Source organism: Salmo salar, chromosome 19, assembly GCF_965601325.2.
Source record: "Salmo salar chromosome 19, fSalSal1, whole genome shotgun sequence".
Classification (NCBI taxonomy): domain Eukaryota; kingdom Metazoa; phylum Chordata; class Actinopteri; order Salmoniformes; family Salmonidae; genus Salmo; species Salmo salar.
In genome coordinates, this window is record NC_138309.1 from 48,693,233 (window position 1) to 48,711,753 (window position 18,521).

Consider the following 18,521-nt stretch of genomic DNA (forward strand, 5'->3'; position numbering starts at 1 on the left):
AGAGATGAAGAGAAAGCTGTCAATACTCTTCCTTCCTCTTCCCGGTAGAATGAGGTCCAGAGGTTTAAACTGTCTACAAGAGGAGAGATTTGTTTTCAAAGGGTTGTGATTGGGTCATGGTTCATTACGCCCTAAACGTTCTGCAAATGTTATTCATAAAGAAAATAATTACTCTTTCTCTTTCCCCTTTTCCTCTGTCTGAAACCTCTGGTCTGTGTGACAGGTGTTTTCGTCAACGTCTGTGTGTTGTAGAACAATGGTCTTTCCCTGACCCCTAGCTCCTGTCTGTGACTAGCCCTTCCCCCTCAGGCAGTTTAGGAGGCGGGGTGTGTGTGGACCACAGAGATCAGGAGAGTAGACCATGCTCTGCCTGTGGAATTCCTTTCTCTCATCTCTGTCAGTGGCCTACACACACCACCTGAGCCATGTTTTTCCAGGAGCCCCTGTTTAGTTTTCTGCCCCATCTGTTAGTCTTCACTTCCTCGTTGCTGTTTCCTTAGTTCCTTTTTCTTCCTCCAGGAAGTTTTATGGTCTCTTTATCTCTCGTCCATGTTCCTCAGATAGGGAGTGGAGACTGTTGTCTGCTAGGCTATTGTACTTCCCTTTATACCTCTTTAATCTCTGTCCCTCTCCCTCTGTAGAGGTGTAGTGGTTGGGCCTGTGTGCTCCTCAGATTCCAGTGAGTATGAAGAGGTTTAGGAGACATGGACAGGAGTCCCACAGAGATCGGATCAAACAGGAGCTCTATGGGTTCAACAAGGTAAGAGTCGATCTGATCTCTAATCTCATCTCTAATCTCTACAATAAGGTTATGATCCCAATTCCAGACAATTGTCAGTTGATTTGTCCTGCCAGTTTCTATAACTTCTCTCAATTCAAAGGGCTTTATTCACATGGGAAACACATTAACATTGCCAAAGCAAGTGAAATAGATAATAAACAAAAGTGAAATAAACAATCCTAAATAATCAGTAAAGATTACACTCGCAAAAATGTAAAAGGAATAGACATTTCAAATGTCTTATGGCTATATACAGTGTTGTAACAATGTGCAAATAGTTGAAGTACAAATGGGAAAATAAATAAACATAAATATGGCTTGTATATAAAATGGTGGTTGCTCTTCTCTGGCAACAGGTCACATCTTTCTGCTGTGATGGTATTTCACCCAATAGATTTCTCTCTCCTCTCTCCTCTCTCTCCTATCTCTTTACCCTCTCTCCCCCTCTATTATCCTCTTTCTTGCTTTCTCCCCCTCATTTTTTTCTCTTTACTTTCTCTTCTCTCCTTTCTCTCCCCTCTCTCCCTCTCCCTCCTCTCTCCCCCATAGACGGTGGAGCATGGTTTTCCCCACCAGCCCAGTGCTCTGGTCTTCAGTCCCACTCTACAGCTCCTGGCCATCGGCACACGCTCTGGAGCCATCAAACTGTATCCTTCAATAGACACTCAGAGGGAGAGAGGGCTGGATGGCTGTGTAAGAGTGCAACATTTAAGCATCAACATATTTGACCCAGTTGGTCTCAGTTACCCTCTGCTTTAGCTGTCTGTGGTTAGTGTGTATTTGTGTGGAGTTATTTTTCCAGGCTATTGCTCAGCCCTGACTGTACCAGACAGGCGTTGTGTGTGTTTTTGTATCTCTGTTTTTAGTGCGCTTTGATTCATCTGACACAATCGTGCTCATTGACCGTGTGGAACCAGTCGGCACACTATCCCCATTCATTCCCTACGATAACCCATCATTATAACTCTGTCACACAATGGGGCACATTGTTCGGTTCTAATACAAAACAAATTCTATGAATAAATGTAATATTAGCCAATGGCAGGGCAGTCAGATAAGACTGACAGAACAGACAATCTCTTTCTGTAGATGCATGTGGACCCTTTCAGTACAGTGTAGTAACAGAAACACGTGTGTAAGTCTATGAATGCTTCAGGTGTGTGTGTGTGTGTTCTTTAACCCGAGGTAAGTTATGGGGCTCCAGGTGTCGAGTTCATGGGTCTACATGATGAGAACGCTGCCGTAACACAGGTCCATTTCTTACCACAGCAGGTGAGTGGCTGCTCCACACACACGCCTACTGTACACGCCTACTGTACAGGCCTGAAGAGTGCTGTGGCAACCCCTTATCTCATGCTCCATTCACACCTGTTACTGAAAACCTATAACTTTCTGTGCGACCTGACATTTTATTTTAGGAGCACCAGTGTGACCAGAAAGATAACTCTCCCAGATAGTAATAGTCTTCACTGGGCCGTTGTTTCTGAGTGCCCTGGAGAGAAAAGCTTACATTTAAAGAAGGCATCTGTTATTGTTGTATTTCTTGTAACTTTATGAAGACGTGACGGCATGGGAATCCCTCTGTCTACCACTTACTGTAGCCAGCCAGTCATTGCTAAAGGCATTCCCAGAAAACTTTCCAAATTAGAAGTAGGCTTACCTGGCAGAATGATTATGATATCATGATGATTTGTTTCAATCGGGTGGTCTTTTGTTTCGCTAACTCTGCTATTGTACATGCAGTACAAATACCAGTTTCTTTAGGTGCCATGTTTTCTTTTTAATTATACCCTCCCCAAAAATATTTTCTTCCCCAGACCTGAAAAGTATTTTCTTGCTGTACTTTAAGCATTGTTGTGGACTTAGAACATCCAATTTGGTTGTTTTTATCTATTAAAAAAATAAATAAAACATGTTTAGATTGATTTTGAGTGAAAACCTGAAGGGGGATAAACTAGGTGAAATCACAAAAAGACAAGCTTACAAAGCCAAGAACTTTTTGTTTTGTTATTATCGCAAATAAATATATTGGCCACAGTGGCTGGTGGACCATAAAGGGAGTTCTTAGGCCCAGTTCATAAACCATGTCGCGGGTCGTCTCAAAATTACTCACAGGCATTTGTTTACACCTTGTTCAGTCGTGTTAGCTAGCTGAGATAACTTCCTGGTAACTTTACCAGTACTTCTAAACATCACAGAAAGAAAGAAAGGAAGGGGCATATCTTATTATAGGAGATCAATGATCATAGGTATGAATGACTGATCTCTTGCATGTCGTCACTCACTAACTTGAGGCTGTTAAAGAGACAGTGTAGAATGTTCAATGTCGTGCATGTCAATAGGTAGTACTGATGTAGAAACTGATATTGCACAGATGACTCATATCATTGACAGGTTTTTCTTTCAGCTTTTTCTAATAATCAAATGTCTTTATAGCACAACTTGCTTCAAAAGTAACTAGAATTCATATAGGCCTGATATGCTATATGTCAATCAATTACACAGATATTCTGGTGCTCCTAGGCTTTATATTGTGCTCCTAACTTTTTAAAGTTCTATAAAATATTCATGTAGAGCCCTGTATGTGATAGCTATGTGCTCCCATTACTGGTCCTATTGACATTGCTGGAAATGTTAGTAGTGAAGCTGTGGCCAACGTCCCTGGTTGGTCTGTGTTGAATAGGTTGACTTGGTGACTCTGTTGGATGACAACAGTCTCCACATGTGGACCCTCAGAGCTCACCAAGGAGTCTCTGAGCTGCTGGAGATAGGCCGCTTCACACTTACTGGACCACCGGGGTGAGACACACACTACATAACACCCCACCACTTCCTGACTTGATTTCTCTCACACACTCGTTGTATCGCCATGTAAGAGACGCACTGAGAGGCACAGAACTCGATTGAAAATGGTGACATGCACACGTTCAATGACAAACACGTATGCACCTTAAATAGTCTATTTTTAGTTTAACTAACCCATCCACCACCCCCGACCTATTTGGAGGACACACCTTTTTTAGTTTGTAATGCCTTTCTGCTACATATACATCCATTTTTACATACGTGGTACTTTTTATATACAGCAATCACATCACAATAATACTCTACCGAACATGAGCTCTTTAATCCCACCTCTCAGCCCATCCCACCTATCACCATAGACCTTGTTTGGTTTCCATGTGCCATATATTTCAATTGTTCCTTGATGTTTAGCATGAATTTTGATCCTTTCTAATTGTATAGTATCCACAGATTGTCAGCGAAACATGAAAACCTTTCCTACGAGTATTATATTATTGATTGATTTGACTATGGCATTCCAAATCGCCCGACACTGCTATTTGTGAGGTACATTTTAATTGAATGATTTTATTTTATTTTTATACCATTCCTGAACCTGTGACCAGAAACAAGCTACATAGGGGCAATACCAGAATAAATAATCTTGTGATTCTGTCTTTTATCAGGAAAATCTACAGAGCTGAGATTGTTGTATGCCCCTTACAGTGCATTCTAAAAATATTCAGACCCTTTGACTTTTTCCACATTTTGTTAGGTTACAGCCTTATTCTATAATTGATTACGTTTTTTCTCCTTATCAATCTACACACAATACCCCGTAATGACAAAGCAAACACGTTTTTTTGGGGGAGGGCAAATTTATTTAAAAAAATTAAAATGGAAATATTACATTTACATAAGTTTTCAGACCCTTTACTCAGTACTTTGTTGAAGCACCTTTGGCAGTGATTAAAACCTCGAGTCGTCTTGAGCATGATGCTACAAGCTTGGCACACCTGTATTTGGGGAGTTTCTCCCATTCTTCTCTGCAGATCCTCTCAAGCTCTATCAGGTTGGATGGGGAGTGTTGCTGCACAGTTATTTTTAGGTCTCTTCAGAGATGTTCAAGTCTCTGGCTGGGCCACTGAAGGACATTCAGAGACTAGTCCCTGAAGCTCTACAGACAATTCCTTCGACATCATGGCTTGGTTTTTGCTCTGACCTGCACTGTCAACTGTGGGACTTTATATAGACAGGTGTGTGCCTTTCCAAATCATGTCCAATCGATTGAATTTACCACAGGTGGACTCCAATCAAGTTGTAGAAACATCTCAAGGATGATCAATGGAAACAGGATGCACCTGAGCTCAATTTGAGTCTCATAGCAAAGGGTCTGAATACTTATGTAAATATGTTTTTTTGTTTTTAATATTGGGGTATTGTGTGTAGATTAAAAAAAAAAAAAAAATAGAAGGCTGTAACCAAATTTAGAAAAAGTCAAGAGGTCTGAATACTTTCCGAAAGCATATACAGCATATTCTGTTGGTGGCAAGAATTTTGTATAATAATTTAAATGGAAAAACTCCATGTTGAATCAAGTGTTTGTTTAATCTAGGTTTGTTGTCAATAAGACCATCAGACCATCTCCCTGACTCATGACGCACCTTTGGGTCCTAAGACAAACCCTTTGCTGCCAATTGGCGTAGGCCAGAGGGGAATTTGAGCATTCCCATGATCACATCATTCAATACTGAAACCCTTCACTCACACGTTCAAAGCCCTGTATGTCTATTGCATATCTGACGGTGCTTTAAGAGAACTAACCAAATAAGATGGGAAAGTCAGTAAAATAATAATACGAGATTATATTAGAAATAATAACAGCACAATATTGTAGATTCATGCTCATATTAAGAAAGTCCAAGGCAAGGCTATAAGCACGTCAGCCTGGCCTGCACAGTTCTCTGGATCCGATTGGCTATAAGCGCGTCAGCCTGACCTGCACAGTTCTCTGGATCCGATTGGCTATAAGCGCGTCAGCCTGACCTTCACAGTTCTCTGGATCCGATTGGCTATAAGCGCGTCAGCCTGACCTGCATAGTTCTCTGGATCCGATTTGTTCTAAAATATTAGAGAAGAGGAAAAAGATTAGTTCTTTGTCCATCACCTGCATGCTGCCTATCAACAGAGAGACATATTTCATATCCTTATTATATCCTGTTATATTCCGGCAAAAAGGAACATCCATTCTAACAGCCAATAATGATTCCCAGTAAAAATGTGTTACGCATCACACTACCCATAAAGGGATACAGCCGGGATCAAACCCGGGTCTGTAGTGGAGGCTTTAGCAACGCAGTGCCTTAGACCGCTGCACCACTCGGGATGCCTTATATTTATTACATTACATTATCTTAAATTCTTTTAGCTCCGATTCACATCTGCCAAAAATGGCCGTAATATAATCATAATATACCCGATCTCTACAATTAGGCCATATCAAACAAAAACTACCGTGGTATTTCTAATATACTGCCTGTGCAATCTACAAATGAAATTAATTTTAAAAAATCAGCCTTACCCTTCTTCGCATTCCCTGAATCAAAATCAAATTTAAGTCCATATAGTCCAAAGTTCCGTATTGCCTAAATAAGGTAAAAAAATGGATTAGTCCGCCATGCTCAATTGTTTTCCCACATGTCCAACCTCATGTAAAGTCCACGGTTCCGTAATGCATTAATAAAACTAGTCCATGCATAAAAATGTAAAACAATTGTAAAAATGAATCGATGATTGTAATGTGGTAGTGTTTTATGGGGGACTACTTCAGGAGGTAGGTATCTCTCACAGCTACGTTGGAATCTTCCAGTCCTTGAACATTTGGTTGTTTACCTACAGTTTATTGACCACTACGTGAACATTCTGCTTCTCTGCTCAGAGCCTTTTGAAAGTGGGGTACTGGGCATGTCGTCTCCACTATTTCATGGGGAAATTGTTCATTAATAGAGAAGGGGGTGTTCTTCAGCTCCCTACCCTGTTGTAACAAGGCTCTCTTCATTTGGTAGTGAGTTAGCATAGCTACTATGGGACTGGGCCTTCCCTCCCCTCTGCCACTGAAACGGTCAGCCAGTTGTATCCACCTGTCTTTCATCTTGAGATTGCCTTTCGTGAACACCTTGACTTTTTCCTCCGTTGACTGATTGTTTTAGTTTTCATCCTCCGTTATTCCCATTATATCTATTGTTCTTCATACTCCTTTATTCCCATTATAACAATATTGTTCTTCATACTCCTTTATTCCCATTATAACAATATTGTTCTTCATACTCCTTTATTCCCATTATAACAATATTGTTCTTCATACTCCTTTATTCCCATTATAACAATATTGTTCTTCATACTCCTTTATTCCCATTATAACAATATTGTTCTTCATACTTCTGCACTTTAGAGCAGGTCATTTGGCTTTCATTGTAATATCATTCTGTAGCCTCTCCATAGTGTCTTTGAGCGAGTAGTTTTAAATATCTTATTTTACATTTACTATTTCTTCTTACTGTAATACCCTTTTTAACTTGGTCTTTGGCAGATTCAACCTCTTAACTGTACCCATTTCTCGTTCCCTCCGTCAGTGCTTCTCCCAGTGTGACTCGTGTGACGGCGGTGCTGACCCACTCCTCTGGGGACCTGTTGTTTCTGGGAACAGAGGGGGGACACGTGTTCGTAGTGGAGGTACCGGGCTTCAGAGAACTAGAGGAGAGGAACATTAGCCTGGAGAACGTCACCAACAGGTACACACACTAGTGTACTGCCTTTTATTGGCTCATTGAGTTGGAAATATTTTTCCCCTAAACAGATGGAATCTGTTATTGATTAATGTTAATACCTCCCAGACATTCTCTCACACACGTACACAAACAGTTGATCCATTTTATATAAAAAAAAATATATTGAACCTTTTATTTAACTAGACAAGTCAATTAAGAACAAATTCTTATTTACAATGACGGCCTACCGGGGAACAGTGGGTTACCTGCCTTGTTCAGGGGCAGAACGACAGAATTTTACCTTGTCAGCTTGGGGATTCGATCCAGCAACCTTTCGGTTACTGGCCCAACGCTCTAACCACTAGGCTATCCATAATGATGCTAAAACCCAACCCTGTCGTTTCCTCCCTCTGTAGTTTACCAGAGGACTATGGAGGTCGTAGGAGCTTGGAGCATGTCGAGTCCTTACAGGAGAATCCTGTCAACCCACGCCAGGTTCTGATTGGCTACGGACGAGGCATCATGGTCATCTGGGACCTGGAGCGCCAATCAGCCGTCAAACACATCCCCGCTACTCAGGTACAGTGTGAGTCTCTGTGTTGATGTCTGCGTCTCGAGGGCTCTGGTCTTGACTTCCTGTTTGGCTGTGTGTCTCTCTAGCAACTAGAGAGCGTGTGGTGGACGGAGGACGGTGGCCATGTTCTCAGTTCCCATAGCGACGGGAGCTACTGTCGCTGGATGGTGGCCGGGGAGGGGACACAGAGCGAACAGGAGAAGTCTGAAGTACCGTACGGTGAGGGGGCATCACAAGTCAATGTCCTGTTCCTCTCTGTTGAACCTCACAGAACACAGTGACGGGTGAGGACGGTATTGATTGAATGGGTTAGTTGATTGATTGGACGGTTTGTCTCTCCTGTGTAGGCCACTTCCCCTGTAAGGCCATCTCTAAAATCATCCAGCTCCCTACAGAACAAGGGTGAGTTTCTTTCCTTTGTCTGTCTGTGTCCCCTTCCTCTCGCTGCGTCAACCTGTTCCACATGAATCCAACTGTAAAGATCTGGTCGTCTGTCTTCTCCGTGTGTCCAGGCCTCCTTTCCTGTTCCTCAGTGGCGGCATGCCCCGGGCCAGCTACGGAGACAGACACTCTATCAGTGTGATCCACAGTAAAACACACGTGGCTCTGGACTTCACCTCCAGAATCATCGACTTCTTTGTCATCAGAGACGGACCAGACCATACAGGTAGAAAGGCAAGGGGGATACACACACCCACACACACACCCACACACACCCAGTCTAACCCCTCTCCCTCTGTCCAGGCGACCCCAGTGCGTTGGTGGTCTTAGTAGAGGAGGAGTTGGTAGTGATAGATCTCCAGACTGAAGGGTGGCCAGTCATCCAGACTCCGTACCTGGTCCCTCTCCACTGCTCTGCCATCACCTGCTCCCACCATGTCTCTGCTATACCACTGAAGCTGTGGGAGAAGGTCCTGTCTGCCGGAGCACTGCAGAACACACACTACTCTAAGAAGGTAGGTGGCGCGCGCGCGCGTGCACACACACACACACACTGCTCAAGCAAGTTCCTGCACCACACATACAGGCACCCATGCAAACACCTGAGCAGAAAGTCAGTCTGAATTGATGGAGCTCAAATTGACTAAACTCTCTCATCCGCTTTCTCCCCCCATCCCTTCTCTCATCCGCTTTCTCCCCCATCCCTTCTCTCTCTCCTTCTCTCATCCGCTTTCTCCCCCATCCCTTCTCTCATCCGCTTTCTCCCCCATCCCTTCTCTCATCCGCTTTCTCCCCCATCCCTTCTCTCATCCGCTTTCTCCCCCATCCCTTGTCTCATCCGCTTTCTCCCCCCATCCCTTGTCTCATCCGCTTTCTCCCCCCATCCCTTGTCTCATCCGCTTTCTCCCCCCATCCCTTGTCTCATCCGCTTTCTCCCCCATCCCTTGTCTCATCCGCTTTCTCCCCCATCCCTTGTCTCATCCGCTTTCTCCCCCATCCCTTGTCTCATCCGCTTCTCTCTCTCATCCGCTTTCTCCCCCCATCCCTTCTCTCTCTCATCCGCCTTCTCCCCCATCCCTTCTCTCTCGCATCGGCCTTCTCTCTCTCATCCGCCTTCTCCCCCCCATCCCTTCTCTCTCTCATCCGCCTTTTCCCCCCCATCCCTTCTCTCTCATCCGCCTTTTCCCCCCCATCCCTTCTCTCTCTCATCCGCCTTTTCCCCCCCATCCCTTCTCTCTCTCATCCGCCTTTTCTCCCCCCCATCCCTTCTCTCTCTCATCTGCCTTTTCTCCCCCCATCCCTTCTCTCTCTCATCCGCCTTTTCTCCCCCCATCCCTTCTCTCTCTCATCCGCCTTTTCTCCCCCCATCCCTTCTCTCTCCCTCTGTCTAGCCGTGGCCTATAACAGGAGGACAGAACCTGTCTCCCGACGCTCCTCAGCGAGACCTACTTCTCACAGGGTCAGTGGACATTCACAGCTCATCAGCTTCATTTCAAGTTTCATTACAAGTTAGCAACATTTAACACAGATACTATGTGGAGACCGTGAATAGGGTTTGAAAGGGTTAAAGTCAAGTTGTTTCTCCGGTTGTTAATTCTCACAAACGTGTCCTAATATCCTCTCTCCCAGGCACGAGGACGGTACGGTCCGTTTCTGGGATGCGTCGGGGGTCTGTCTGTACCCCATGTACAAGCTGAGCACGGCAGGGGTGTTCCTCACTGACGCAGAACCCAATGACAACATGAACCAGTGCACGGAGGGAGAGTGGCCACCTTTCAGAAAGGTGGGGGGGTATATATAAATAACCAAAGTTACCACCATTCTGATGTGTGTGTAATAACATAATGGTGTCCCTGTAGGAAGGTTTGTGTGTGTGTGTGTGTGTGTGTGTGTGTGTGTGTGTGTGTGTGTGTGTGTGTAATATAACATAATGGTGTCCCTGTAGGAAGGTTTGTGTGTAATAACATAATGGTGTGTGTGTGTGTAATAACATAATGGTGTCCCTGGAGGAAGGTTTGTGTGTGTGTAATAACATAATGGTGTGTGTGTGTGTAATAACATAATGGTGTGTGTGTGTGTAATAACATAATGGTGTCCCTGGAGGAAGGTGTGTGTAATAACATAATGGTGTCCCTGGAGGAAGGTGTGTGTGTGTGTGTGTGTGTGTGTGTGTGTGTGTGTGTGTGTGTAATAACAAGGGTGTCCCTGGAGGAAGGTGTGTGTGTGTAATAACATAATGGTGTCCCTGGAGGAAGGTGTGTGTAATAACATAATGGTGTCCCTGGAGGAAGGTGTGTGTGTGTGTGTGTGTGTGTGTGTGTGTGTGTGTGTGTGTGTGTGTGTGTGTAATAACAAGGGTGTCCCTGGAGGAAGGTGTGTGTGTGTAATAACATAATGGTGTCCCTGGAGGAAGGTGTGTGTGTGTAATAACATAATGGTGTCCCTGGAGGAAGGTGTGTGTGTGTAATAACATAATGGTGTCCCTGGAGGAAGGTGTGTTTCTGTTAGAGGAAATGTTTGTACTGACTCAGGGTGTGATTCGGCTGGTTATTCATTCTGAGACGGTCCCTCTCCTCCCCCCCCAGGTGGGTTGTTTTGACCCGTACAGTGATGACCCTCGCCTGGGCGTTCAGAAGATCCATCTGTGTAAATACAGCGGTTACCTGACTGTAGCTGGCACCGCTGGACAGGTGAGTTGACCAGGGGAAACAACCACTGCTCCCTCTGGTGGCCAGGAGTCAAAGCGCAGCGGCGTACATATTTGGGCATTACTGCTGCTGTCTTCATTTCCAACATTCTTTGGCACTAGGTCTTCGCTCCCCATGCCAATCTTTTCCTGAGGCTATTTGGCTCACAGACAGTCACGCATTCAGTGAACGACCCATTTTCCAGACCCAGGCTGCATAGCTCTCCTATATTGTAATATGATAACTAATGAAACTGGTCTCCCATCCTTTTATAGAGCACTGGATCATCAGTGGGAAGTCTTCTCTATTATCTGTCATTAACAACAGAACAGCACACTGATCGTCTGACCTCTCCCTCTGTAGATCCTGGTGTTAGAGCTGAATGATGAGGCAGCGGAACAGACGGTGGAAGCCACGGTAGCTGACCTGTTACAGGGACAGGAGGGCTTCCGCTGGAAGGTAAACAACATTACGTTATAAAAATCTGCGTAAACACTGCAATGCAATTTTTTTATTTAATTGGATTTCATTGAGCATAAAGACTGAGTGATCAATACATTGTATAACGTTTCGGGTAACGTTCTATAACGTCTCTAACCATCTGTCCCTATCAGGGCCACACGCGTCTGGAGGTGAAGGAGGAGCCGGTGAGGTTCCCCCCAGGATTCCAGCCCTTTGCCCTGGTCCAGTGTCAGCCTCCTGCCGTTGTCACCGCCCTAACCCTGCACTCTGAGTGGAAGCTAGTGACCTTCGGGACCAGCCACGGCTTCGGACTCTACGACTACCAGCAGAAAAGCAACGTCCTCGTCAGGTAAGTGTGTTTCTGCATCTTTCTGCCTGTATGTCTTCAATATAACGACAGGTAGTCGAGATGGGATATAGACTACAGTGTGTTAACCCTCCCCTGTAGGTGTACTCTGAACCCCAGTGACCAGCTGGCTATGGAAGGTCCTCTGTCCAGAGTAAAGAGCATTAAGAAGTCTCTCCGCCAGTCCTTCAGGAGGATCAGACGCAGCCGAGTGTCTTTACGCAAACACCACGTCAACAGCGCTGCTAAGGTAAACAACAAAATAAAAATAAAACATGACTGCATATATCCTTATTGAACCAAGTTCCTAAAGATCACAGTTGTTGAAGACAGGAAGTGTCTCAAACAGGCTCCTCTGTCTCTGTGTGTCTAGGTGCAGGAGGCCAATGCTCGTCTGGAGGCTGAGCTAGCAGAGATGGAGTTGGCTCCTGTTCAGAGAAAGATAGAGGCTCGATCCTCAGACGACTCCTTCACTGGCCTCGTTCGCACGCTGTACTTCGCTGACACTTTCCTCTCAGACAGTAAGACAGACAGACACACACACACACACACACAGACCCTGGGGTATTTAATGTTTGATGTCTCATATTTCTCATTCCTCTCTCGTCCAAAAGGCTCCCATCACACGCCCTCTCTCTGGGCAGGGACCAATGGGGGCTCGGTATTCGCCTACCAGCTCCGCCTACCGCCTGTGGAACGCAGAGCAGAGGACCCCGTCTCCGCCCACCCTGGTGAGAGCATGCCTTTTTCTCCTCTTGTTCATCTCTCTCCCTCGTGCCTCCATTGACCCTCTCCTCTCGTCAATCTCTCTCCGTCGACCCTCTCCTCTCGTCCACCTCTCTCCGTCGACCCTCTCCTCTCGTCCATCTCTCTCTCAGCTAAGGAGATCCAGCTGATGCACCGTGCTCCAGTCGTGGGCATCGTGGTGTTGGACGGCCACGGTTCCCCTCTGCCTGAGCCCCTGGAGGTGGCCCACGACCTGGCCCGCTCAGCTGACATGCAGGGCTGCCACCAGCTACTGGTCATATCAGAGGAACAGTTCAAGGTGAGAACACGCACATCTTACCCACTCTCACTCATCTGATGGGGAGACTTTATTTGGCCACAGGTTGATAAAGAAACGCAGAATGTTTTGTCCTCCAAGACTTTTAAATGAATATGTAATGTTTGTCTGTTTCCAGGTGTTCACCCTGCCGAAGGTGAGCGCTAAGATGAAGTTAAAGCTCACCGCCATCGATGGTTCGCGCGTGCGCAGGGTGGGCGTGGCCTGGTTCGGCAGCAACCGCTCGGAGGACTACGGTGAGAGCGGCCTCACCGTCCTGACCAATCAGGGAGACCTCCACGTGGTGTCATTGCCGGGGGTGAAATTGCAGGTCCAGTACCCCTGTATCCGCAGAGAGGACGTCAGCGGCATCGCATCCTGTGTCTTCACCAAACACGGACAGGGTAGGGCGAGAGACAACCACACATTTGACCTCTCACAAGCATTTTCCATTTCATGTGTTCAGCTTCTTTCTCCTCTCCAGGTTTCTACCTGATCTCTCCGTCTGAGTTTGAGCGTTTCTCTCTGTCCGCTCGCTGTGTGGTGGAGCCCAGGTCTCTAGTGGAGGTGCCCTCCCAAACGCCCAGCACCACCCTGCCTCGGGCGCAGCCTGACGGGCCGTCTGTGAAGCACAGGTACACTCCCACTGCTTCTCTTTTAGTGGTATTCACTATCGACTTTGGAAGCACTGCTTTCTGACCGTTACTTTTTGATTCAACTAACCTTTTCACGTTTTACTGAAGTTTTTTTTTTTTCTCTGTCATTCCAGAAATTCCACGCGGGACACCGATGACATGGGTAAGATGTAAACAACTACAGTATAATGTTAGCTGTAGTTATGTCACTAGTACTACATCGTGTCTGTGCCTAACAGTAGGAAGGTTTCTGTTAGGCTGTCAGCCGGTCTGTGTGTTGATCAGCTTGCTGCATGTGTGTTTAAGATGACAGTTTGTACACACACACACACACTGGTTGTCGATCATGCTGCGTGTGTTGATGTGCTGACTGCATCCTGCCGTGCTGTTTGTTTACAGAGAGCTCTGCTAGACGTGTGATGGAGCATGCTTTGCTGAATGACGAGAGTGAGTAGCCCGCAGAACATAACCGTAACCAAAACAGCGTTTTAGGATGTGATCACTGTGGGGGATTGAACCAGCAACCTTGATGTTTGCTACTGCCATGATCTCACCAGCTGAGCCACATTGAAGTGTGTCTACTCTAACTGTCCTGTTGGCATCCAGCTCTGTCTGTTACATAGCAACCCACGACCACCTTACTGCATGTTTCATCATAACCAACTTAACTCATGGCAACTGTCAATCATCATTATGTGTCTGTTGTCTGACCTGTTCGTTCCTTACAGCTGTGCTTCAGGAGATCCAGAAGTCTCTAGAAGGATACCAGCCGTGAGTATTCGGCCCTAAAGCCAAGTGTTCATGACAAACCGTTACATTTTACATTGACAGTACCAGTCAAAAGTTTTACAACACCTACTCATTCCAGGGTTTTTCTTTATTTTGACTATTTTCTACATTGTAGAATAATAGTGAAGACATCAAAACTATGAAATAACACATGGAATCATGTAGTAACCAAAAAAGTGCTAAACAAATCAAAATATATTTGAGATTCTTTAAGGTAGCCACCGTTTGCCTCTGACAGCTTTGTAGGTGTGTCCAAACTTGACTGGTACTGTACATTTGAGTCATTTAGCAGACGCTCTGATCAGAGCGATTTACAGGAGCAATTAGGATTTAAGTGCCTTTCTCAAGGGCACAGACAGACTTTTCACCAAGTCAGCTCAGAGATTCGAACCAGCGACCTTTCGGTTACTGGCCCAATGCGCTAAAGCGCTAGGCTAGCTGCTCCTTCCAAGGTGTTTTGTTGGTACTCATTTGTGTTTGCTACAGGACGTTCCTGGAGAACAACGTGAAGAGTGCTCTCGCTGGAGGGAAGGTGCTGACCAATGGAGGTGAGTTTGATATGATCAGTGAAGAACTGGGTTCAAATATTATATTTTCTGCCCGTGTTAGAGACAGCTATATCAGTCCTCTAATACAGGACTAGTAAAGGCCCAGTGTTAGACAGCTATATCAGTCCTCTAATACAGGACTAGTCAAGGCCCAGTGTTAGACAGCTATATCAGTCCTCTAATACAGGACTAGTAAACGTCCAGTGTTACAGACAGCTATATCAGTCCTCTAATACAGGACTAGTAAAGGTCCAGTGTTACAGACAGCTATATCAGTCCTCTAATACAGGACTAGTAAAGGCCCAGTGTTACAGACAGCTATATCAGTCCTCTAATACAGGACGAGTAAAGGCCCAGTGTTACAGACAGCTATATCAGTCCTCTAATACAGGACTAGTAAAGGTCCAGTGCACTACTTTAGTGAGCATTTTGAATTCCTCTTTTATAGTGACCTCACTGTGAACCTGGCCTCGACTGTGACATACCCACTAGGATGACAGTCCATTTAAATGAATGTTGCCAGCCTACAGTGGGAGGGAGTTTACATTTTAATAATCTCTCGTTGACAGACACTACCTAAACATAACTAAGCATCTGACCATATTACGCAAGCTTTTAGTTCTGGGTTAACCGAGATGAATGAAAACGTGACCAGACAGAGATCACATGAAGCCGCAATACTTGTCCCAGTGAACCAATCAGGAGAAAGGAAGACCATCACACCTAGAACTATACCGAACCAAAATATCAACGCAACATGCAACAGTTAAGGTTTTACTGAGTTACAGTTCATATAAGGAAATCAGTCAATTGCAATAAATAAATTAGAACTTAATCTATGGATTTCACATGACTGGGCAGGGGCACAGCTATAGGTGGGCCTTGGTGGGCCCAGCCAATCAGAATGAGTTTTCCCCCACAAATCGGCTTTATTGCTTACAGAAATACTCCTCAGTTCCATCAGCTGTCTGGGTGGTTGGACTCATACAATCCCGCAGGGGAAGAACCCAGATGTGGAGGTCCTGAGCTGGTGTGGCTACACGTGGTTATGAGGCCGGTTAGACATGCTGCCAAATTCTCTAAAACGACTGAGGCTGCTCATGGTAGAGAAATGAACATTCAATTCTCTGGCAACAGCTCTGGTGGGCATTTCTGCAGTCAGCATGCCAATTGCATGTTCCCTCAAGACATCTGTGGCATTGTGTTGTGTGACAACTGCACATTTTATTTTTATTGTCCATCACAAGGTGCACCTGTGTAATGATCATGTTTAATCAGCTTGTTGATATGACACACCTGTCAGGTGGATGGATTATCTTGGCAAAGGAGAAATGCTCACTAACAGGGATGTAAACAAATTTGTGCACAGAATTTTAAAGAAAAGGGCTTTTTTTGCATATGGAACATTTCTGGGATATTTTATTTCTACTCATGAAACATGGGACCAACACTTTTTATATTGTGTTTATATTTCAGTATATTTTCAAATACCTAGGTTAAATGCTTGGGAGTGTATTTTAGTCAATATATTTTAGTTTTTTTCAAATATTTTCCAAGTGTATTTCCAAATGCACAAACATATTCAGCCACTGAATGCCTACTATTTATGTCAAAGTAACAGATATTTGGACCCAGGTCTGAAATGGTATTATGAGTATCACAATGGTGGTGATGATGATGATTGCTATGACAATGGCATTGAGGCTGTTCATTTGTTTTGCTCATGTCTTTTTCTCTCTCTGTCTCTCAAGACTGAGCCAATCCTTCCTGGTCATGAGACGTCGTGGAGTCTGCCTAGCAAACTACGCCAACACTACTAATACTGCCACTACTGACCCCTGAACCATGACCCCTAGCCCCCAGAGACTGAAACCTCACCCCCTAACCCAAAAAGACTGACTCACTGTGTGTCCCAAATAGCACTCTTTTCCCCAAGTAGTGCACTGCTTTTTACCAAGCCCATATAGGGCGAGTAGTGTATGAGGACTAGGGTGTGATTTGTGCCCATCTAGAGAGGAGACAGGGTCCACCGGCTGTGCCTAGAGACCAACCACTGTACTGTAATACCATCCTACACTTGGTACCTCTACACCTGCAACACAGTGGTAATGATATGGTCATTCCGCTGACACGCTTGTCCAAAGCCACTAACAGTTCAAACACATTCACACACAAGCCATAATTGCATTTAACACACCCTACTCGCTCACCCACCCATTCTCTCCTCACCCCGACCCCAGTCACGGCCTTCCGACCTTCAGCCTTTCACCATTTGAACCCAAGCTGACCTGTGGAACTCTGTTTCGTCCAATCCCAACCCTGCCTCGGCACATCCTCGCTTGCCTTCGTCTCCGAGAGAGACAAGGTTGGAGACTGGGTGATACAGGGAGGAACAATGGACATGTTTTTATTCCCATTTTATTTGTAATTTAATTTGACATGTGATTTTAGTATTTTTGTTTTGATTCAACCTACAATCTAGATGGATTGGGGGGGGGGGGGGGGGAATTGTACAAGAATGTTTAGAAAGTGACCTGTTTGACATGGTAGTTTGTTGCTAATGCTGACAAGACATTGTTTGGGGCGAATCGGAACAGTTAATTCTAAACCAAACCTAATCCTAGAACATCAGCCTGGCAGCCAGAAAAATAACCCGTATCCACAAAGCCTCTGAGTAGGAGTGATGATCTAGGATCAGTTTAGGTTTATAAGATTATATGGACAGATCCTAGATCAGCATTCCTTGTGTATACATGCCCTGTTCCTGCTTTAGCCAACCTCAGAAACTGATCTAACTACCAGACTAGTCGTGCAAGACCACTGTGCCGTAAATATCTCCCCAAGCGGTTTTTGCTAACTGACCTCCCTCTTTGCCTCCCCTACCGTCCGCTCGTTAAGGTGTAATAACCAGTTATAAGTTATAACCTGTCGTAGGTACTTGTCCACTACCGTGTAGCACACAATGTCTAGGGGAACAACTTTCTATGGGGGTTTTGCATTTTTATCATGTTAAACGTCTTTTGTTTTGAACACCGCATTGAATAATGTAATTTAGGAATGTAATTTTAAGATATTGTAGTCAAATGTTTAATATATATATGTACTATATGATGATTCTAGGCCTGCAGTTGGGCCTGTTTTGTTAATGGGGGTTGGCTGCTATAGTCGGATCTTACAAGGAAATATTTTGGTACTGTTTCTCCGAAATGCTGGGTATTTTAGCATTTTATGGTCTCTAGAATATATTTTTGTAGTGAATGGTCGAGTATGAGAACCCTAATTTTTGGATTGCTAACTTTCACACTACATAATGTCCTGCTGGAAAATGAATACAAGTTTTTTTTCACAAGAGTTCATGTCTGTTCCTTTCTATGAAGTTGGACTTTATTGACTGCTTGATTGAACATTAGGGTTCCTGATTCAAGCCTTGCTCTGACTCTCCTCCCCTTTAATCGGCACATTCACAACAAGGTATGTTCATCCGAGGGTATACCCTGAGCCTGGTGAGTTTGGTGCTGGCCGGTCAAGTGGATAAAGTAGGGATCGGTTGTCATACAAGCACAGCCAAGCGTTTTAATTATCTATTATTGAGCAGCACTAATTGGCTGGTCCACCATCGCTTTGCTGAAACGTAACATCTCCTATAAGATTGCTCTCAAAGACCA

The 18,521-nt window shown here is 44.9% G+C and overlaps 1 protein-coding gene across 1 annotated transcript in view; it reads left to right on the forward strand.

Annotated features, from left to right (window-relative positions):
• llgl2 (LLGL scribble cell polarity complex component 2) overlaps nt 1-18,207 on the forward strand; it is a 32,035-nt gene extending 13,828 nt beyond the window's left edge. Inside the window, exons 2-27 of the mRNA XM_014158137.3 lie at nt 642-760; nt 1,331-1,428; nt 1,972-2,053; nt 3,465-3,580; nt 7,198-7,356; nt 7,749-7,911; nt 7,993-8,125; nt 8,254-8,308; nt 8,419-8,573; nt 8,651-8,862; nt 9,739-9,806; nt 9,977-10,130; nt 10,933-11,037; nt 11,398-11,493; nt 11,649-11,845; nt 11,945-12,092; nt 12,216-12,363; nt 12,457-12,573; nt 12,721-12,887; nt 13,024-13,288; nt 13,369-13,519; nt 13,654-13,682; nt 13,919-13,966; nt 14,248-14,290; nt 14,795-14,856; nt 16,608-18,207. Coding sequence (XP_014013612.2) covers nt 686-760; nt 1,331-1,428; nt 1,972-2,053; nt 3,465-3,580; nt 7,198-7,356; nt 7,749-7,911; nt 7,993-8,125; nt 8,254-8,308; nt 8,419-8,573; nt 8,651-8,862; nt 9,739-9,806; nt 9,977-10,130; nt 10,933-11,037; nt 11,398-11,493; nt 11,649-11,845; nt 11,945-12,092; nt 12,216-12,363; nt 12,457-12,573; nt 12,721-12,887; nt 13,024-13,288; nt 13,369-13,519; nt 13,654-13,682; nt 13,919-13,966; nt 14,248-14,290; nt 14,795-14,856; nt 16,608-16,612 — 3,051 coding nt within the window. The 5' untranslated portion in view covers nt 642-685 and the 3' untranslated portion in view covers nt 16,613-18,207. The remainder of the gene's footprint in view (nt 1-641; nt 761-1,330; nt 1,429-1,971; nt 2,054-3,464; nt 3,581-7,197; nt 7,357-7,748; nt 7,912-7,992; nt 8,126-8,253; nt 8,309-8,418; nt 8,574-8,650; nt 8,863-9,738; nt 9,807-9,976; nt 10,131-10,932; nt 11,038-11,397; nt 11,494-11,648; nt 11,846-11,944; nt 12,093-12,215; nt 12,364-12,456; nt 12,574-12,720; nt 12,888-13,023; nt 13,289-13,368; nt 13,520-13,653; nt 13,683-13,918; nt 13,967-14,247; nt 14,291-14,794; nt 14,857-16,607) is intronic.
• The last annotated feature ends 314 nt before the right edge of the window (nt 18,208-18,521 follow it).